Source organism: Pan paniscus, chromosome 8 (assembly GCF_029289425.2).
Source record: "Pan paniscus chromosome 8, NHGRI_mPanPan1-v2.0_pri, whole genome shotgun sequence".
In the NCBI taxonomy this organism is placed as follows: domain Eukaryota; kingdom Metazoa; phylum Chordata; class Mammalia; order Primates; family Hominidae; genus Pan; species Pan paniscus.
Window position 1 is genome coordinate 88,185,215 of NC_073257.2, and position 22,686 is coordinate 88,207,900.

Below are 22,686 nucleotides of genomic sequence, written 5' to 3' on the forward strand. Positions count from 1 at the left end.
TGAGTAGCTCATTTGCAGGGAAAGGATGAAGGTCACTGATTTGTGCCCACCCAGGAGCAGAAGGGACTGGGCCTCAAGGGGTGGCCCTTCTGTGGGGCCCCTGGCCCCTTACCCGTGGCCCCCCCATGCCAGCCACTGGCCTGGCCTGGGCAGGGCTGCACGCCTGTTCGGCGCTGCTGTTTTCATAAGCTAATGAGGGCAGAGTGTGAGCCACAGGCGATGATGTTGGGATATTAACTCTGACAGGAAGCTTGATCATAATTATCTTAACGAGGATAGGGTTAATTACAGTGGAAACTTAAAAGTTCTCTCCGTTTGAATACACTGGAGCCCAATGCGTTGTGATGTTTTGTCATTTTGATGTGACTTTGGAAAAGGCACTGAGATGCTCCCAGCAGCCGCTGCAGCTCCTGGGGGAGCCCAGGCAGAGCCCTGGGAACGAGGGAAGGAGGTAAGAGGATGGTACCTGTGCGTGAGATCCTGGCTGCGTTGCTGCTGGTGGAGGGGGAGGCAGGCAGCCTGCAGGGAGTTCCAGGGGTGCTGATTAGGTTTCCAGAACAATCCAGGCCTGGATGATCTCCCTCCAGCTGGCTGTGCCTAGGTCCTGGGTGAAACTTTGCTCTCTCCTATCAGCCCCCAGCCCATACCTCAGACATCGCACTACTCCAGGAAGCTGGTGAGTGATGCTGGACTGACAGTTGGCGTCTCCACCGGGGATCTGGTTTTGGGGTGCATTTTGCTGTCCATACACAAGGTGATAGCAGACAAATTGTCATTTTATTTAACAGCACATATTTACAGGCACCTGGCATATAGGGGAATGAACTCAAAGATCTACACACATATTTTTTCTCCTATTCCTCCCTAGAAAACAGAAGTAAAAATAACAGTAAAAAAAAAAAAAAAAAAAAAAAAAGGGTAAAGCCACCTCGTTCTAGGTGTATGTGTATTGTCGTCCACATAGCTGGGACCCCCAAAACCTATCTTCCCCAGTACTCCCATTTACTATGCTCTCTGCCCCCTGACTTCTGTGCCCCAGCCCTCAGCTCTGGATCTAGATGATTAAATCCCCAGGAGCACACCACACTGATAACATGAAAACAAGGATTTATTCATTAGCAATCACCCATGTAATATGGTTCTCTTTTTACTGAGCAGCTAATAACGTCACATAGCAAAAAGAGTCTCAAAACCAGACAGGTGACAGGGGATTTGAGACTGATCTTCCCAGCTCTTCTGGGAAGTCTCACTCTGGCGTGGATTTCTGCCCCATAGCCCACCCTGAGGGGAAGAAAGGCTGGCTGGATGGAGGTGGGCGCTTCCTTGGTGCTCCTGGGCTCTCCCCATCTTCATGCTGTGTCGTTTTGCTTTATGCCTCCCTGGAGCACTCTTGGAAAGGAGCTTTCTTCTGCTTGCCAGTTGCCAACCATTTGCTGATTCTCATCAGAAGAATCTAATATTTGCATAACGTAACTCAGGAACAATGTGTATTTGGATGCTGCCTTTGAGCGGAGTCCAACTGATGTTTGTGCACAAAGGAATTATTAACCACCCGTAAGGCTCCCTAAGGGGAAGTGGCCTCACCTCCCCTAGTGGTAAACGGGCCCAGTCCTGAGAAGCCTTTTGGCACATCACTCCCTAACCCCTAGTGGAGGAAGGGACTTCAGAAGAGCCCGAAAGTCCCCTGCACAAGCCTGACTTGCTGCACGCCTCCTCTGTGGGTTTGTTCATGGGCCCGTCCCCTGCATTCCAAACACACCCCCAGGGTCAGGGCGTCTGGAAACAAAACAGTGAATAAAAGGAGGAAGGAAAAGAAAAAAAAAACAGTGTATGCTAGTAACCAGTTAGCCGTCCTTCACTTATTCTCGACAAGATCCTATGAGCTGGAAGGAACACAGAACAGGAGAGTTCAGATGGGCTACTGACAGGCCCGAATTCACACAACAGGAAATGGAGGAGCGGAGGCAAAGTCCCAAACCTTCCTGCCTAGATGTGCGTACATTGTGGGTTTTTAAATTTTTTTTTGTTTGTATTTTTTGTGGGTACATAAGAGGTGTAGATATTTATGGGTCACATGACATATTTTGATACAGGCAGGCAATGTGTAATCATCACATCAGGATAAATGGGATATCCAGCCCTTCAAGCATTTATCCTCATAAGTTGTGTTTTGCCTCTCGGAACCAAGAGGAAAAAGAGAAAGGAGGAGGAAATGAAACACGATGACCTCTGGACCCCTACTCCAAAATGTACCCCCCCTCGGTGGGGCTGGCAGTGTTGGTTGGAGGAGCAGGCGTGCTCTGGGAGTCGAGTCCTGAGTGGGACCACCCCGAGGTCTGGCAGGAATGGAACATGCAGTCAGAGCTCTGGGCCCAGTGGAATCTACAGATTTAATTACTTACAACACATTTTTATACCTCGTAAGTATTGACTCCCTATTTTGGAGTCCTCTTGGCAGAGATCCCACAAAGGAGCTATGGATGCCTTGGGAAAGCTCTGGTGCTGAAGTTGACACTCACAGCAGATGTGCAGACATTGCACACGCAAGCACACGGGGCTGTAATGGAAGCACTATCAGTAAATGAATAAATAGTGTGGACGACATCTCCCTGATTTGTCACATTTTATAGAATAGCCCGGCATCCCCTACGTGTCTCCCTCCCGTCCACATCGTAGCTCAGCTGTCAGCCGGTGCAGGCTCAGCACATCTCCTGGGTCTGGCAGGTGAACGAGCTGGGAGTCTGTGTCTCTGTGTAAGCCCCTCCGCCGGCCGGCTTGCTTTAATTAATGTCTGTGTGCGCCCAGGCAAGCACTTGTGCACAACTACCCCGTGTCACCTCCACCCCCAACACTCATGAGAGCCCATAAAATTAAGAGTTAACTTTCAGCGATGTGTATAAGCAAGGCTAGTTTTCCCTTTCTGCTGTTTTTTTTTTTTTCCTGGAGCCGGGTACTTAATTTTTTCTGTTGCCTTTTTATTTACTGCCTCAACATCTACAGGGTTGCACTCTACACTTCTTTCAAAAATTAAGTGAGAAATCCACTTTCCATAAATTAAAACAGTAACTTCAGGCCAGGAGCTTTGAAGCAGCAATTCTCCCAACCCCCCGTCTCCCCACCCGCAGCAAAAACAAATAAAAAGAAATAATAAAAGAAAAAGCCCTCTCAGATCGGAGTGATTATGTAATTCTGCAGATGCCTTGCCTTTGGGGCAGCCACTGGGACGCTGGGCAGAAGCAAATTAAGTGATTAGTAAAGAAAAAAGGCAGAAGAAAAAAAAAAGTCAAAGGATGTGAACGGAGAGAAAGGAAGCCTTCCCTGTCGTTTCCCCCGCGACTGTACAGAGAACTGCTAAGAAATGATACTTGGAGTTATATTTATTATTGTAAGAGGGTATGATATTTCTGGGCAGGAATGATGGATGACAACTTGAATTTGTGTCCAGGGAATGAAGGTGAACTGTGACAGAGTTATTTATCTTGGGAATGGAGGTTAGGGTCAGCCGAGGCTGGGTGCCTGAAGGCACAAGACATTGACAAATTTATCCTGCAGGCCGTATCTGAAGCCCATTGTTTTGGATCCTGGCTACTCACTAAGTGACCCTCATCCTTCATGTTGGCAATGCGTGAAGGATGCGGTGGGTGCCAGCGGCCCCTTCTCCCCCGCCGCCCCGCCCCGACTCCTGCTACTAATTCTTGTCATTCACTTTGCTGACAGGCACCAAGCCCAAACTATTCCCAGTCCTGAAAGGGAAGGTTAAAATATTTATTTCGGCTCATAATGGCCTCCCTGATTTAGTGCAGGATCATTTTTCCTGTTGCCTTTGTCATTGCAGGTCACTGGAAGGACTGAGCGCATTCAGGAGCCTGGAGGAACTCATCTTGGACAACAATCAGCTGGGGGACGACCTTGTGTTGCCAGGGTTACCCAGACTGCATACCTTAACCCTCAACAAGAACCGAATATCCTTTCCTCTGCCCGCTGCCCCCACTCCCCACCCAGCCCCACAGTCGTCCCCCCACCCCACCCTGCACAAATACCTGCAAAATGTCAAATGAGTTTTATGTGTCAGCTAAATTAAAGTATGTGAAATACAGTTCGTGGGCAGACAAAGCGTTCTGTCTTCTGGCACTCGGGACACTTCAGAGTAATTTATTATAGGTCATTCATAAATGAAACGCACCATTATATCTTCCTGTTGCTCCATTTCAGTGTAGAGATCTAAGTTATGGCTGTGAAGAAATCTTTTTAATAGATAAAAATAGAGAAAGAAAATAATGTCACCGCTGCAGAGGCAGCGAAGCCCAGTCTTGTTTGCTTGGGCTTGTGTGGGAGGGCGACCTCTGGTGGGAAATCCCGGGTAATGCCACCAAGCAAACTTCCTCTCCTGGGAGGTTTCTGGAAGGCTCTGGGGCAGGCTTGGGGAACCGTTTTGGTGAGGGAAAGGAGCTAAGGTGGCAGAGACATGTGAAGCCCAGGCCTGGCTATGCCCTCACTGGTGGATACCATGCTCTGGTGATGAGAGGCCTAGGGGACCCATGACAGTGTATGGCCTCCTCTATGGAGGCAAGGACCTAGTCAGCCTAGGGTGAGACTTACGGGCACTAACTGCTCTGGATTCTGTAGTGGGGATGGAAACAGGGAACCCTTGCTGCAACCTAAGGCCCGTAGCTCCTGCATTGTTAGTGTAGTGGATTACCCGGCACTAGAATGCCAGCTCGATGGGACAGGGAGTTTCCTTGGTTTTGTTAACTCCTCTGTTCTTCACACTAAGAATAGTGCCTGGCACCAAGTACAAGCTCAATAAATATTTGAGGGATGAATGCGTCATTATCATTAGCTATTCCTTATTGAGCACTCCTAGGAATGAGGCATGGTGCTGGGTTCTTTATGTGTGTTGTTATTCATCCTTACCAAGCCCTGTGAGAAGGGTGTGTCTTTTCCATTTACCTAGACATAGAAAGAGGTGAGGCGTAGGCACACAGCCAGACACTAGCAAGATGCTAGGTCCTGGATGATTCAGTGTCAACTGTGTTGTGTCCAAAGTCCAATGTCTGCATTCTACTGTGTTGCTTCAGACTCAGTGGTCCAATGGCTTTGTTTTATTGGATGGAACATTTGAGACCTGGAGTAGTTAAACCACTTGTTCACATTCATACAATAAGTTAGAAATAGAAAAGGAGACAAGGCATTTTCCTCTAGAGTATAAAATAAAATCAGATATACATGTAAGGCTTGGCACATATGCATATGCCAGCATTTAAGAATGATTTGCAGAAGTATTTGTTAGCTACTGTTTATACTTCAAGCCATAAGTTAATGTTTTCTTTATTCTCTCAGATATTGTCTCAGTCAGCTCTTGCTGCTACAGCACAGTACCATACATGAGGTGGCTTAAACAACAAACATTTATTTCTCACAGTCTGGAGGCTGGAGGTTTGAGATCAGGATGCCAGCAGGGTTGGTTTCTTGGTGAAGATACTTTCTCACTGTATCATCACATAGCAGAGAGAGAGGAAGCAAGCTTTTTCAAGTCTCTCCTTATAGGGGCACTGATCCCATCAGAGAGATCTACCCTTATGACCTAATCACCTCCCAAAGGCCTCATCTCCACATACCATCATTTTGGGGATTAGAATTTCAACATATGAATTTGAGAGAAGAACAAACATTCAGACCATAGTATTATAAATATGCTCCTTGTGGTCATTATTGTCACTTTCATAGAAGTAGAAGGGGAGGGCCTACATGTAAATTCACAGTCTTTGTCATAATGAAATTTTGGTGGAATTTTCCCTTCTTATGTCTGTTAGTCAACCAAGTTTCCCAATCACTCTTTGAAAAACTTTGTAGTCTTATGGCTTTCTAGGCTGTCTTAGATGATCAGTTGGCCAATATTCTCAAATAAATCAAGGACAGAAGGATTTTTAGACATGTCCTGTGTCCCAGGTCTCCGTAGAATATTAGGGTCCATGGACTTTGGTTCATGTCTCAGCTTAATCATATTTAGCGGTGTGACCTTGGACAAGTTATCTTCTGTGAGCTTCTTTTTCCCATTTTTAAAGAAATATGTTGGACTGGTCGATGGTTTTATTCACAGTATTGCTGTCACCAGAGATAAGCAGGCCTCTTGGCTTCAGAGTGCTGAGAGGTTTTCTTTGTCTTTGGTTGAGTCCTTTCCCTATTCTGTGCCTCCACTTTTCCAATCTGTAGCAGTAATGCTAAGGGAGTAATGGTAATGGCCTAGGAGGGACCGAAGCAGAAGACACTGTGTGGCTGTAAACCTGACCAGTGATATCACTGGTGCTGTTGTAGCACATTTTCTTATCAGTGAATATTCTGAATAGACTTCTTTCCTTTTTTCTCCTCTGCTCTACTAATGTGATTGTGAAGATCATCTTCCCCATCTACTTGACTCAGAAGTCACAGAGAAAGGTAGGTAAAATCAGGCAATAACAGCACATGCTATCTTCTCAACCCAGCACTTCTGATGCCACTTTTTCAGCTAAATGACTCTCCTACCTAACTGTGAGAATGTTGCAGGCTTTCCAACAATTTCTAGGTTCCATATTGTTATTGCTACCCCATGAAATGCTTTAGATATGGCCTCTATACATTAGCTTTTGCTGCATAATAATCCACCCCAACATTTAGTGGCTTAAAACAACAAATATTTACAATTCTATAGATCAGATGTTTGGCCAGGGCTCAGCAGGATGGTTCTTCTGCTAGTCTTACTCTGGGTCACTCATGCAGCCACATCTACCTGGAGGCTCAACTGGGGCTGGATGGTCTAAGATGACCTCACTCATATGTCTGGAGGTTGGTACTGGGTGTTGGCTAAACTACCTGTCTCTAACAGGCTAGCATAAGACACTTCACATGGGAGGAGTATTCTAACAGCACAAGCCCCATAGTACAAGTAGTCTTCAAGTTCAACTTATATCATGTGTTAATGTCCCATGACCAAAGCAAGTCACATACCAACTGTAGAACAAATATGGGAAGGGACTGCACAGGGTGTACGTATAAAGAAGCATAATTCATTTCTGTAACAATCTACCCAGGAGACCTTGGCATTGGCATCTTGTCTCCTTCAGATTTTACTTTATATTTGTGATAAAGGGAGCCCTAGAAACAAGTAACTATTGGCCTCCTAAAAAAGTATTAGCTCTTTTGTGTAAATTGAATCTTTAAACAAGTTAGGAAGCTTGCTGCCAAATGAGGTTTTATCTTGAATCCTTTTGTGAAGTTTGCTTTATTTTAAATTTTTTTGGTTTGTATTTTGGCATATGTAAAATGGTTATTCACCCCACCTACCATGTAAAATCTAGATTTTTCCACTTTGGTTTGACTCAAAGTTAAATGTGTCTATAATAATGCTGTAGGTTCCTAGACCCTGGACACTTGGGTCATTGGCTTCTTTAATCCTTTAGCAAGAGGGATTATCACATAGTGGTTAAGAACAACAGGCTCTGAAGGCAGACTTCCTGAGCTTCTACCCTAAACCTGCCACTTTTCTGCATGACCTTGGGCAAGTGATTTAACATCTCTATGTTTTGGTTTCCTTTGAAAATGCAGACAATGCTAGTACCCATCCCATAGGTTGTTTTGAAGATTATTCTAAGTATCTCAGACATATTAGATTCTAGTAACATAGTAAGTGCTATGTAAGGGTTACTATTATTGTTGTTGTTATTATCCTAGATAATTGTGTAAACTCATCTGGTTTGACTTGGGCCCCATTGTAACCAAGGCCAGAGTACAGATATACTTCTGAGTTTAGAATGGTTCTTTGACTTGCATAATTTAATATTGCCCTAATGGCATTCCGTGAGTTGGGTACTGTTGGTGAATAATTATTCTCATTTTTATGGAAAAACTAGGAGTGGATGAGCTCTCTGAAGTCACATAGATTGTCAGTAGTGGGGCTTAGTCTAGAACCCAGGTATGCTGATTCCCAGCTCCAGACTCTGAAACCCAAAGGAGCGGCAATCATTGTACAAGGAGAGGAGCCAAGATACAGGAGGAGTCAGCATCCTGATCCTGCCTCTGCAAGGTCCTGCTCCCAGCTGGGGCTGCTGGGAGTCTGCTCTTAAAAGGGATTCCAGAGCCCAGAACCAGCATCTGGAAAATTTCTTCTGTGTTCATCAGTCAATGCCTCCCTGCCATCTGCATACCTCCTGCTGGACCTCCCATCTTTTTCCACCAGCCCTTTTTCTCATTGTGTTCAGCCCTCGTGTTGATATCCTGCCCTGGTATATCTGAAAGCCTGGTTGTCTGAGATTACCTCATCTCTTGGTTCGTAGGGATCTCATTTTCTTTCTTTGTTTCATTGAGACTGGCCAGGTAGTCACTGGCTATGGACTTGAACCCCTTCCCCACTGCTCACACTCTTTCTCTCTCTCTCTCTCTCACACCCAACCATGAGCATGCACACGCCATCCCCAACTCTTCCACCAGGAGGGGTGGGATATTTGGTAATGGTCTCAGCCATATCATGTCTGAATAATCAACCCCAAGTAAGGTTGACCAACTGAAAATTCAGGAAAGTGTAGATAACCTTTGCGCAATCAAATGATTCTCCCCCACTTTCCTTTTGGGGTGTGTGGGGGGCACATAAGCAGATTTTATTTGGAACCACACTTCATCTTCTGTCTCCCTATTTGCTTCAGCACATGTACTGAATAGCCAATGAGTTTGCATTATAGTGCCAGCACGAAGAAAGAATGGTGCTACATGTTACACAGCTGGGCTGTGGCACGGAGACCACTCCAGCGAGTCAGAGGTGGGACTGGAGTTCCCATAGCCATTTGCTGTGTCATCTTAGGAAAGATTTGCTGTGTCATCTTAGGAAAGTCTCTGTACCTTGTCAGGGGCCTCAGTTTCTTTATAAAGTGGGTAACACAAACTTCAGCGTATTGTCGAGAGGTTTAAATGGTATAATATGTAGGAAATCACTTTGTTAAAGACTTTACAATTTCTTGGCATATTGTACTGTTAGCCAATGCCTCGATGCGTCAAAAGAAGTAGCCCAAATTGGAAGGAAGGATCTGAGGTACAGCACATAGCCCGGTGATGGCACCTGTGCTGTCACACAGAAACATGTAAGAACCCTCATGTTCCAGTGTTTTAAATTTTGCTTTTGTGTTAGGAAATTATAAGTCACTTTTTCCTCTAGAAATGCAGTTTCTTTAAGACCTGGGTTTAAATCCAGACTCTATCATGTACTAGCTGTGTGACCGTTAACCCATTTCCTTAATTGTTATTTCAGCATGATAAATTTCTGACATATGTGAATAAAAATGAGGTATGTCATTATGCTGTATATTTAGTATTCAAAAACCCAGTATTAGGATTAGCTGTGGTTAAAATCATCCCAGTGGTTATGGAGGTTGCCCTTTAACCCGCAGCTGAGCCCAGAGGGAGGGATGTGTCCATTCTCACCTGGGACAGCTTTGGACCCGCACAACTGGACACACGCTAGGAGGCTTCCCTCCTCCCTCATGCTCCAAACTTTCAAGGCAAGATGCTGCTTTGATCTTGGGCCCTCTGCAGAAAATCTCCTTTGGCAAGCCTCCCCATGACAGCTGGGCTCTGCAATGGCAACTTTCTGCAGACAACACTGAAAAAAATCTCAACGCTAAGTACCCCGGAGAAGACTTGATGAGGGAAACCAGGTGTGTGCCGGGAACCCAGCTGGAGAGAGTTGAAACTGTGCCAGGTAGCTACACATTTTTTAAAAAGGTACCCTTAGGAGAATCCCTGAAATGATCCCCACTGCAGTGGTCTTGATTAGCCAGGGACACCAGGTTTCTTCCACAGATTGCCTGTGGTCAATTTTCTATGCATCTTGACAAAAAAGAAGTGTGAGAAGTTCTATGTTGGATCTCAAAACCAGCCAACACAAGGCTGTGTTTGTCCTTGCTGACCCAGGAGACAAAGAAACCAATTAAAACTTCTCATGTTTTATCCTCTGGTGGTGCTATCAGCATAAAGGCGAAGGACTGGTCTAGAGCATGCATGCAGGGAGGAGGTGCTAGTGCTTCCTGCCTGGTGTGGATTTGGGGGAGACCACCTGACTCAGCCAAATGTATCATTTATAGTAGGTAGTTGAAAGGCTTAGGAAGATGGAGCTTCTGCCATACAAAATACCCAAAAGCAGGCAGGCTCTTAGAAATCTCTTTGATTCATGGGCAAAGGATGGCTGAAGCTTCTTGGAACCTGCAGACCCCTTGCCCAGGAAAGTCCCATGATCAGAGCATTCAAATGATCCACTTCTTTGTGGCCAGGGACAGATCCAGGTTTGGGGAGTGTGAAACCTCTGTAATTTGAGGGAGCCCTCTTAAATACTATATAATCAGGAATGCAAAATTAGGTATGAAATGAATGTTTATTTGGAATAGAACTGTATCAAAGGAAATTTTAAAATTTTAAGTTGATAAATTTCACAAATGTCAAAATACCTAGAAAAGTATCAATCTTTATTTAAGATATGCCTCTAGAGAAACTTTTTTCCTGCAAATTTCTCATAGCTTCATTATTTGGTGAAATTTTGTAATTTTTTTCTAGAGAGAATAGATAATTCCCTCTTTTAGCATGGTTGATCGAAAATTGATTTTTTAAAATAGTTTAGAAATCTTTCTTTCAGTTTCACCATTTGTTATTGGTAGTTTCACCACTAAATTATTGGTAAAACTTTTAGGATTATTACATTTTGGAGAAACTCTTACACATTTCTTTCATATATGATAGGAGCTGTATAAGATTTCAGGACATTTTGGCTGGGCACAGTGGCTCACACCTGTAATCCCAGAACTTTGGGAGGCCGAGGCAGGTGGATCTCCTGAGATTAGGAGTTCGAGACGAACCCAGGAGGCAGAGGTTGCAGTGAGCCGAGATCACGCCATTGCACTCCAGCCTGGGCGACAGAGTGAGTCTCTGTCTCAAAAAAAAAAAGATTTCAGGACATTTTAAGTTGTGTGTGTGTTGATGTGTAGGCATGTATACATACACTTAACAACTGAATCTTAAATGTTCTTTGAATTGATGAATGAGTTTGTTAATCATTTTGCCATCAGTTTTATGTTGGTCCCTGCATATTTGTGTTAATATGGTGGATAGTAAGAGTATTAATGGAAGCCATTCCTACTGATACTGTTGGAACAATTTAACTAGACACAGAAGTGACTGCAAATTATACAAATATTCCCCCACTGAATCATAATTAAATGTTACTCCTACACAATGTCCCCTTAGGTGGGGATTCCCATAGACATTCCCATTGTTACTCAGCTGAAGGGAAAATGTGGTAGAAGTCCTAGTGGAGCGAGACAGTGATCTCCACAGATTATAGTGTAAATTACCTACTTTTTCAAATTAAAAAAAAAAAAAAATCACATGATCATGTGACTCTATTACCAGGTTCTTTCCCAGGGCCTTGGAAGGGGCCTATGCAAGCAAGAAACCCTTGACGCATGAGCTTTATTAGCTCCATGGTAGATCTACATGTGAAGGTTCACTCAACGTAATCTAGGCCTACTTCCCCGAACATGGTGGCCAGCTAGGCTTCCTTCACTCGTCATTAAATGTTGAGAAATGACTGGCATTTCAATCCAACTCAGTTTCCCAATATTTCCTCAACTTAAAAGCCTTGCCAGTTTGGGGTTCCATTCCTGCATATCCCCACCTTCATACAGCAGACAGAAAAAAGAGCCAAGCTTTGAGGAATGTTTCCTAAGAGGAAAGTAGGTTTTGGTCCGGCCTTTCCATCTGCAGTAGAGAGGGCTTCCCTCAGTCGTGTAGGGCCCTTGTCTACATAAATAATTAGAATCACTCCAAGTCAGTATGTCAGCACCATTCTGGTAGCCCACTTTCTTGCAGTCCCACAAAAGAAATACTGTGCTGGCCAGAAGCAGTAGTCAGCTTGTCTGGCTGTCCTTCCTGGAACAAGGGCCTGGCCTTGAGGTTTTAAGACAGCCTGATCCAGACATGAGTTCTAGTGCTCCTTGGAGCATCTGATGGGTCGCATGGGTGGACTAGAAAGTTGGAGCAAACCATGAAGGGGAGAAACCAAGCCTGGGACTGAGGCCCATGCAGGTCCGGGTCTAGGTCCAGGCCTGGGGTACTCTACCTGAATGACACCATCCAGTCCTGGGTATTGGAGGGGGACTTAGGACATTCTGAGGAAGGTACTTGAAAGCACAGGGCACCTGAGGTGTCTGTGCCCATATCTGAGGGCAATATTAGCAATGAGACTTTTTTCTTTGTTTTTTTTTTTTTTCTTTTGTTGTTGTAGTAATGACTGTGAAGTATTCAAAGATAGAAACTGCTAGAAAAGCTGAACTTACCCTGGAATTGTTCACTGTCATTTTAATTGGCTCTATTTAAATAATTTTCCTGAAGAGTATGATGATTGAACTTTAGTAAGTGTATTTTGTCTCCAGGGATTTTGATTCCTGGCCACCCACCCCTCTGTACTCCCAACCTCATCCCCCTGGCGTGGGACCTTCTCTCCAGTCTCTATATGAACTCCCATTCTCACCTCCTCATTCTAGTGTTCCTGTATGGCCATCTCTGGATGTTATTTGTGAAAGATTTGAGAGATTGAAAACAAACTTCCGTGTCTATTTCTCTGTCTTTGTTTGGGAAGCAGGGAGGATGTTGGTGAATTGAAGCCAACAGCAAATGAGTGTGCTCACAACTTTCTTTTGCTAGTTTCCCCTCTTGCTAGTTTCCCCTCTCTTGTTAGTTTCCCCCTCTTGCTTGTTTCCCCTTCTCTTGCTACTTTCCCCTCCCTTGCTAGTTTTTCCCCTCTCTTGCTAGTTTCCCCCTCTCTTGCTAGTTTACCTTCTCTTGCTAGTTTTTCCCCTCCTTTGTTAGTTTCCCCCTCTCTTGCTAGTTTACCTTCTCTTGCTAGTTTTTCCCCTCCTTTGTTAGTTTCCCCCTCTCTTGCTAGTTTACCTTCTCTTGCTAGTTTTTCCCCTCCCTTGCTAGTTTCCCCCTCTCTTGCTACTTTACCCTGTCTTGCTAGTTTCGCCCTCTGGTTAGTTTCCCTCTCTTGCTAGTTTCCCCCTCTGGTTAGTTTCCCTCTCTTGCTAGTTTCCCCCTCTGGTTAGTTTCCCTCTCTTGTTAGTTTCCCCCTCTCTTGGTAGTTTCCTCCTCTTGCTAGTTTCCCCCCCTGGTTAGTTTCCCTCTCTTGGTAGTTTCCTCCTCTTGTTAGTTTCCCCCTCTTGTTAGTTTCCTCCTCTTGCTAGTTTCCCCCTCTGGTTAGTTTCCCTCTCTTGCTAGTTTCCCCCTCTGGTTAGTTTCCCTCTCTTGCTAGTTTCCCCCTCTCTGGTTAGTTTCCCTCTCTTGCCAGTTTCCCCCTCTCTTGGTAGTTTCCTCCTCTTGCTAGTTTCCCCCTCTTGTTAGTTTCCTCCTCTTGCTAGTTTCTCCCTCTGGTTAGTTTCCCTCTCTGGTTAGTTTCCCTATCTTGCTAGTTTCCCTTTCTGGTTAGTTTCCTTATCTTGTAGTTTCCCCCTCTTGTTAGTTTCCTTCTCTTGCTAGTTTCCCCCTCTGGTTAGTTTCCTTCTCTTGCTAGTTTCCCCCTCTCTTGTTAGTTTCCCCTCTCTTGCTAGTTTCCCCCTCTCTTGTTAGTTTCCCTATCTTGCTAGTTTCCCCCTCTGGTTAGTTTCCTCCTCTTGCTAGTTTCCCCCTCTTTTGCTAGTTTCCCTCTCTTGCTAGTTTCACCTCTTCTGCTTGTACTCTGCTTCTCATTGTCTCTGGCTGCTCTCACCTAGGGTATAGCATTTGGCCTTGCATATGATGGTGGCAGAGCATATGTACAAAGAATGCTTGAAGGAACTTAGTTTGGAGAATAAAAGATTTAAGGAAGACATGTGAGCTTCAAATATCTGAAGCTTCATCATGTGGAAAAGAAGAAGCCTTATTCTTTGTGACCCCAAGCAGTTAAATTGGGTCACTGAGTAGAGGTTAGAGAAAGATTCAATTCCAGGGGAAAGGAAAACTGTTATGGTTGTCAGAAATGGAATGTGCTATGTCGTGGTGATTGCTTGGCAAATATTTTAGGGACCCGATTCCGACATTGGTTGGATTTTGAATTCATTCTTTTGTGACAAGTTGAAATGAAGTATGAGGAAATCTGTGTAACAGCCCAAGGTTAGATAACATCCTCACAGAGCAAGAACGTCCCTTTTCTTTGATTTTACCTTCTCCTAGGTTCAAGTGGACCCCACTTCTGGGAACTGTAATCTGAGTCTTTCACGCTTGCATATGGCATTTCTTCTACCCTTGTATGTTTTGTTCCTGTAGCTCTGCTGCCATTCCCTGGCTGGGACCCCCTTTTATCTGCCAACTTGGTTAACTCCTCTCTCATATGTCTCTCGAAGTCACGGCCTAACCAGGCATGCCTATCTAACCATCACCTTACCTAGGCTCAGCTTGTCTGTATGTGGCTTAAGCCAGGAGTTAGTATGGGGACTAAGTTGTCATTAAACCCTTTCCAGTACCTGTGATTCTGTGAATCTATGGGTCTTGCTTTATTTGGTTTGGCCATGATTGGACAGTGGGTCCCACTGGAAGATGGCTCCTGGAATAATCTCCCCCATCATGCCCCCCTCTGACTTTTCTCTTTCATTCTCTAATTCCCTCACTAACAGAGAAAGAATATATTTTAATGAGGCCTTCTGAAATAATTTCTGGTTTTCTTTTTCTGGTTTTTTTGTTTTGTTTTTTTCTTTTGAGACAGAGTCTCGCTCTGTCACCTGGGGGCATGATCTCTACTCACTGCAACCTCCACCTCCCAGGTTCAAGCGATTCTCCTGCCTCAGCTTCCCAAGTAGCTGGGATTACAGGCTCCCGCCATCATGCCCAGCTAATTTTTGTATTTTTAGTAGAGACGGGTTTCACCATGTTGGCCAGGCTGGTCTCAAACTTCTGACCTCAAATGATCTGCCTACCAGGGCCTCCCAACGTACTGGAATTACAGGTGTGGGCCACCATGCCCAGCCCTTGTTTTCATTACTGGAAATGAATTAAGTTTTATGGTTTTGCATATTGTAAAAATATTTTACTCTATGGAATCTTCCCTTTTGGTGTGTTTTAGAAACAGAACTATAGAGGAAAGAAAAGTATGATGGGACAATCAAGTTTATTCATTCTTCCTCAAATGATCTGGACTTAGTCTTACCTGCCTAGCGAAAGTTGGGCTGTGTTCCCAACAGTGGGAGTGAAAAAGTAGCAATACCGTATACCCACAGCTGAATTGATTTCAGCCCCCACCCTGAGGTCTCACAGGAGCAGACTGGACTCATCAGCGCCTGTCAGTCATGGCCTATGCTCCTTGCTAAGCCTTTTGTCTTACTGGACCAAGATCCTTAACCTTTGTCACATCACTGATTTGGAGAACCTGCTGGATCACTTGGCAGAAGTGACACCAGCTCTGGAGTACCTCAGTCTGCTGGGCAACGTGGCCTGTCCCAACGAGCTGGTCAGCTTGGAAAAGGATGAGGAAGACTACAAGAGATACAGGTGAGTGTCCAGGGGTTGGAGCATGGTGGGAAAAGGGAAAAAGAGAAACTTTAGGGGATGATATTATACTCTGGGGTGCATAGTAGATGTTTGGTACATATCAGTGGGTTTCCCGTGACGATGTTAAACTTTTACCTTTTGGTAACCTATAGCCATTGTCTCTCTTGGTTGAGGTCACAAAAGCTAAGAAAGATGAAAAGTTATTGCCTTTTCTACTTTTTTTGTGAAGTGCCAGATATTAAGTATTTTAGGTTTTCCAAGTTACATGGACTTGTCACAACTACTCAGCCCTGCTTTCATAATGCAGAAGTAGTCATACGTAATTTGTGAACAAATGGGCATGGCTTTGTTCCAGTAAAGCTTTATTTACAAAACAGATGGCAGGCCATATTTCACCCATGGGCTGTAACTTGCTGACCCCTGCTCTGTGTTGTAAGATCTTTCTGTGGTCTGTCTCAGAGTCATCTTGAAGAGAGAGATGACTTCCCACCAAAATTTAGGGAGCTCATAGACAATCTCAAGAGGAAGTCCCACAGGCCCATACCTCTCCACCATAGAGCTATGCTGTGGTGCCCACCAGCCATGCGCTTTGATGGGCTCCAAGTAGAAATGCTTTTCGTTCTTCTCTCTACTTCTCAACCATGTGCTTTAAAAGCCATGATCCAAAGTCATTTAGAGAGTCTTTTTGGTCTTACCCATTTTACCAAAGTCACCTAATTTTCCTTCTTCATTTAAAATTGTCTGTGTTCTCATTGTTGATTGTTGTTTTGTAAATGCTTTAATGACCTTTTCATGGACCTCTCTCTCCATTATGACATAAGCTCTCATTAAACACCCCACCTGAATCACTCTTAAAAATAACTTAATAAATTTTGTATATGTATATATGCATATATACATATACGTCTGTGTCTATATGTATACGTATGTGTACACACACATTCATGCACTTGTTCATTTATTCATTCATTCATGGGGCCAAGAAGCTATGTGTGAAGCCAACCATGTAGGCACGTTTTTGTAATTTTTTTCTAGAATGAGAGAGGTAGGGAGGGAGTGGTCTCAAGTACAGGGCTTATGAGGTTGCAAAAGGAAAAGAAGAGCTAAGAAAAATTTTTTTCTATTCTTTTTTTTGTGTATCATCAGCTCTCAAATAATTACTATTTGTTTTTTCTATTGTAACTGGTCGCATTAGCAAAAGTACTAAGACCAAGGTATGTGGGGTCAGATCAGAAGATCTGATGTGGAGTCCGGCTTTCCCAGTGGGGCTTTTAAAATAGGAGGACAGTCTACATCAGTATTCCATAATCAAGGATCTACCTCTGAGTCATCCAAGGCATTCTGATGCAGTTGGTGGCAATTACAACACAACAGTCCATAGGTGTTTCTGATGTCCAGTTGGCTTTAGAATTCGGAGACACTCAGCTCCCAACAAGTTCAATTTATTCCTTTACTGTCTCACACCATTTTATAGATCCTATCTTGTGTATTTTTTCTCACTTCTTCATGTATTTCCACATCTAGAGAATGGCTTCCAGTGGGTAGGAGCTGAGTTGTCTTGACTCTTGAAGCCTCATCAATGCCTAAAGTAGTGCTGGATATGAAAAAAGGGCTTGGCACCTTTTTTTTTCTGGAGGTGGCTTGAAACCACCTTTCCTTCTCAGGAACTAGGAACTTATAGGGAGATGCAGGGATCTTTGGCCATCTCAGATGCCCACTGCCCATTTGGAATCAGATCCATTTGGATGTCAACAAATGCAGCTAATAAGCAAAGGACTATGATTCAGACTCAATCCAAGTGCTGGTTGTGGTCATGAATCTTTAGGGAGGGCTGGATTCTACAAGTGTGGTCTATCTCATGGGCTAGCCTGGGCACCCTCCAAGCCCATCCTCCCCACTCCAGTTCTGTTCCCTTGGAAGGAGTTGAGGGGTGGGGCTAGGGAGGTGGTTTGTGAGTACACATATGACAAAGTTGCCATGAGAGGCTAGATTCTAGAGGTCATACAAAACCAAAATCATAACTAGTCAAAATTAACTTAGAAAATTTACATCATCCACAATGATGGCAAGATGCTTGCACTCTGAGAGAATCAGGGACTAGGAACAGCACAAGGAACAGTAAGTATGTTCCCATGTAGTTACACATTCACTGCACAGCAACTGGTTGAAGAGTGGAATGGTAGGCTGATTCTCTAGCACATTTAAATTTTTTATTTATGTAATCTCTTTATTTTTTACTGTTAGTTTGATGAGTGCTCACACTTGTATATGGAAAAGATAGATATGTGTTTGATATAGTTCCATTCTATGGTCTGTAAGCATATCCGCTTTGTCCTTCCTCGAGTTTGTGCTCCATTTGCCACTGAGAAATTTTAGGGTTTTGCAATATGACTTTTGATTCTGGAGTTCCTGTGGCATTTGTGTTTATACAAAGCAATGCAGCTGCCTTTTTTTCTTTTGGTAAAACATTTTCCTGGCCCTTCATCCACAAAACATGAGGTTTGCCTTCCTTCTAGCTGTTACCCAGAGCCTAACAGTAGAGCCTCTATGTAAATTTATGTGACGTTTTCACTAGAAAATTGCTTAAAAATGAATGATATTTCTAGAGTTTACTGTTTTTCACTTTAAGTACATTTTCTGACAATATGTCTTCTATTAATCATTTAAGCAATACTAGGAGCCTTAAAGGAGTGTATTCAGAAGCAAGAACCCATGGTTCATTTAGTGCTGTCTGAAAAAATTTCTTATTGATTGGCATCCTCTGTGGTTATGTGATGTAATATTTATAATATGTCACCCAGGCATACATCAAAACAAGTGTGTCTGTTGTTTCATTTCCATGGGAGATGTTGATTTCAAAGAGGTCAGCCCAGTTTTTAGGTCACGTTGTGGCCAACCACTGGACCAGAAATGGGAAGTAACTCGATTTATGTAGTTATTGGAAATGGCATCACAGAGCTTGAGTTTCTGTGGAGTCTTTCCTCCCCTCCTCCCAAATTCACCCCTTTCACTTCCTCACTTACCCCCTGTGCACCCAGTTGGATTTTCTTGGCACACATCCCCACCATAAAACAGGCTCATTAAACTTATATGTGAGCATGAACATACTACCAAGTTGTTGAGTAGCACCCTGGCCCCACTGGGGCAGGAGCAGAACTGTGCCTGGGGTTTCTCTTTGCCATTCATCATAGTTCATGGCTGAGAAATGTCCATGGCCCTGTTATTATAGGAGCTTAAACCTGTCTGTGATTTTCAGTGTGTACACACCATGCTGCTATTTTGGGATGAATGTGGAATGGAGGTGAATGTGATAATCAGCAGCCTCCAGGATTTGGGCAGGAAGAGAACAGCAGTGCAAGACTTGGCCGGAGAGACCACCATGCTACTGAGAAACCACTTTAGTGCCCCTTGTGGATTTCAACGCTAGCCAAAATAACAAATCAATATGGGAAAGTTGGGTGCCCAGAATGGTCTATTTCTTGTCTTCCCTTGCCATTGCTTTTTTTGTTTTTGCTACAGAAAGAACAATGGACTGAAGGTTAACAGTAGACAAGTCTGGACTTCACCTTTCAAATAAGGGAGTTGGTCTCATGGTCTTTTAGCTCTTCCTCTGTCACTGAACCCTCTGTTGTTCATCCCCTCCTGCCACTCCAGTCTCTGGTTGGCCTTGCTTTCCTCCCTCCTCCCTGTAGGGCCTTCTGTATTCCTTACAACTTTCAATTATTTAAAACGTGACACCCTTTCTTTGTTCCCCTGCATGGAGCAGCCCTGGGGCCTGCCCAGTGTCTGCAGCACTCAGCCAAAGGGAAGGAGGGAGGGACCCTCCGCCGTCTGGTCGCTCTGGGCTGCCACCATTTCCCAGACGAATAGGAGCTGTAAAACTTGTGGCTTACATAACCCAGTGAGCATTCTCCAGCTAATCTACAATCTGGGCTTTGAAGATCACAAGAAAGCAAAGGTCACGACCCAGAGATCAAAGTGACAGAAGCCCACAGAGTAATTGCCGGTTACCCTCTGTAGAGGGCCTTGGTCTGTCCTGTGGGTGTATTGTTTGCACAGAGACTTCAAACATGCTGCCGGTGAACTGTGAGGAAAATCAGCTGGCCTCTGCCAGTTGTCAGGCATTCATGAATGCTGTAGGTGAGCTCACCTCGGCTCATTAGAGTGAGATTGTTGTCATCTCTCTGAGCATCTGCAGTTATTCCACTCACACTGTTTGTTCATTACTCTGTGGTCTTTATTGACTTTCTCACAGTCGTCATTTACTTGGAGGTGTTGGGGGTGGTTATATAAGGAAATTGGAATAACAAGAAAGGACGACATGGACATTTTTATTGTAAGTCAACTTTGAGCCACGTAGAGTTCAAGCAAGGTAACATTTGAAAGAGGCTTAGACATCATTTGGCCCATCCCCTTCACAGCATAGATAGAAAAACTGAGGCTCAGAAAGGCAGCAGAGACTGAACCAAGATCACAGGGCAAGATACACTCAAGAGTCTGGCCTCTTTCCCTATGCTATTAGTCCCCAAGCTTTTTGTTACAAAAACTTGCCCTCCTTTTATTTTTCTCCCCAACACTTTAAAAACTTTGATCTCTCAAATAGGCTGCACTGAAGCCATTGCTACGTTTATTATTATTATGAAACAGATATGTTCAGCAGTTGATCACGGCTTCTGTTCAGCATGAGGTAACCAGTGCTATTAAATGGAGTTAATGTAATCTAGTCAACAGTGAGGAAGCATGATGTTTTGTTGACGGACTCATCTATCCCATCAAGCTTTGTGAAAGATTGAGAATGGCTCACAGATCACCCATTGCTGCCTTCAGGGGTCTCAGGTAGGGCATCAGTAGCTTGTACCATGTCTCACTGCCTCCAAAGAATGGAAGCAAGAAGGCAGCAAGAAATAATGCAAAGAAGCATAGACTGCCGTAAATGGAAGGAAATTTTAAAAACGAAACAAAACTCCAATGACCCCATGCCCAGTTCCCTCAAGAATTGGAAACTTGGTACTTCTTGAATAGAGTGTCAGAGAAAAAAACATGTCAGCCAACCCCATTCACAGACCGTGGAGGCCCATCTGAGCTTTTCTGTGGTTGTAAGGTGTTCCTGGGGAGCAGCCATTGCCCTGGGGGGAGCAGCCATTGCCCTGGGGGGAGCAGCCATTGCCCTGGGGATAACAGTTACAGGCAGGGGGAAATAATATCCTCCTCTCTCTCTCAGGTCTGGATGAAAAATGCCTGAGTGTTGGGACTAGAGCAGAGAAAATTGATTTTGGAAAGAAAGAAAAAAAAAGTATTTCTCCTGTTCCTTTTCTCCTCCTAGCGGTTTTATCTCTCTCCTTAGAGGAGTCCTTTAAGCAAATGGAACATTCTATGTGAGAAGAAAGAGGACCTGAAAAGCTCAATGTGCTGGTCTCTCAGATTTAGGAAATCTGTTTCCAGACAGAGACAAATGGGTCTTTAAGCACCTTCCCAGGATCCCTGCTCTCCTCTTGATAACCCCACCTTCTGTATCTCAGCCAAGAGCACCTCTGACTCTCACCCCCACCCCTCACCACCCCCAGCCTTGGGGGCTTTCCCCCAGCCACCTTGAGAAGGTCAGGAAAATTGGAGTTGCCCTCTGGAGCTAGGGACGTGAGACTTAGAACTTAGACGGATCTCTTTTCATTAAGCAGTGCCCTGGCTTAACAAGCAGTTTTATAAATCTGAAGCTGTCTCCGGGTGTCGCAGGATTTATAGACGGGGGTTTCTGCCATAAAGTGGTTTATGATGGCTGCCTTCTGTGTTATTAGTAGCTGTCTCTTCCTTCAACCATTGCTGTTTGATAATAGCCTTAAAACACCCAGAATTACTTACCTGCAAACCCTATTCCCGATAGCCCCTGTTGACAGTCTGAATAAGTTTAGTGCCCTTTTGTTGTACTTTACCTTCAAAACAAACTGATTGAACCATCAATAGCTCGTGGAAGCTGACAGAGGGATGTCATCTGGACTAGCCCTTGTGATTGCAGGTTATCTGGGGGAGTTAACCTTCCCGCATTGTTAACTGAAATGTTTTATGTACTATGCAACTTTAGGATACGGCTGTGATAACCCCAGTAACTAAGTAATACATCACAGTAAAGAGATTTTGGTGCAACAAATAACCCAGGATTAAATTTACAAGGGTTGAATTGATATTGTAAAAGCCTTCATTCTGTGGCTTTGGGAATCCTCTCTTGTAGTTTTATGGCAAACTTGTATTACACTCAGGATTGAAGCTATGCCTTTTGACACCCTGACATGACCTAGAACAAAGGGAAATAGATCTCCCAGGACCACGAAAGGACAGGCAAGCAGGAAGCCCACTGACTTATCACTTGGCAATAATGTTTGGAGCCAGTTCCAAGCCACAAAGGGGCAAGAAGATCTGGCAGACATGGCCACTGGCTGGGTTCTGTGCACTGCAGGCATTGGGGCAGGGCAGCCCTTAGCAGAACTGGAAGGAGACCCTTTGCTGCCTCACCACCCTCCTAATTTCAAAGCTATTATTCCTCATGGTGTTATTTTCACGAGGACATTGGTTCTCAGCAGGACCAGCAGCATCAGCATCACCTGGGGACATATTAGAAATGTAAATTTCAGGCCCAGTTCCAGAAATACTGAATCAGAAACTCTGGGGATGGGGCCCTGCCATCTGTGTGTTGGGAAGTCTCCAGGAAATACTGATGCCCACTGAAGTTTGAGAACCACTGTGCAAGAATAGGAGCTCACCGAAAGAGCACAGATCTTCTGTATTGCTTTTATCTCCTCATGTTGGTACTTGACCCAGGTCCTGACACACAGTAGCTGTTCCATAATTACTTGTTGAACGAATGAATGTATGAGTAAGTAAATGAAAGAAGACATCTCTATGGAGGAACTTTGGACCCTGGGCTGAATCTCAGATGGAACTATTTGGGGCAAGTCCTCCTAGTGTCCCTCAGACCTCTCCAAGCAGCAACCACTTGGAAACCCAGGCTGGCCCACGGGACGGATGAAAATCATCCCTCATTTCAGGGGGTGACTGGCAGCCTGTGTCATGGGCTGTCTCTTCGATTGTATAAGAAGAGTGATCTGAAAACAGCAGCTCTTTGTCATCTAAAATTTTTAACTAGCTTAAAAGCCAGCACCTCTC

The 22,686-nt window shown here is 44.3% G+C and overlaps 1 protein-coding gene across 3 annotated transcripts in view; it reads left to right on the top strand.

Annotated features, from left to right (window-relative positions):
- LRMDA (leucine rich melanocyte differentiation associated) overlaps positions 1 to 22,686 on the top strand; it is a 1,137,585-nt gene that overhangs the window by 610,413 nt on the left and 504,486 nt on the right. For 2 of the 3 annotated variants that reach the window (XM_063607438.1, XM_034930898.3), the window contains exons 3-4: positions 3,836 to 3,962; positions 15,392 to 15,531. In XM_063607438.1, the coding sequence (XP_063463508.1) occupies positions 3,836 to 3,962; positions 15,392 to 15,531 (267 nt within the window). Of the gene's footprint in view, positions 1 to 3,835; positions 3,968 to 15,391; positions 15,532 to 22,686 lie in introns of all 3 variants that reach the window. The other variant, XM_063607439.1, reaches the window with a different exon arrangement.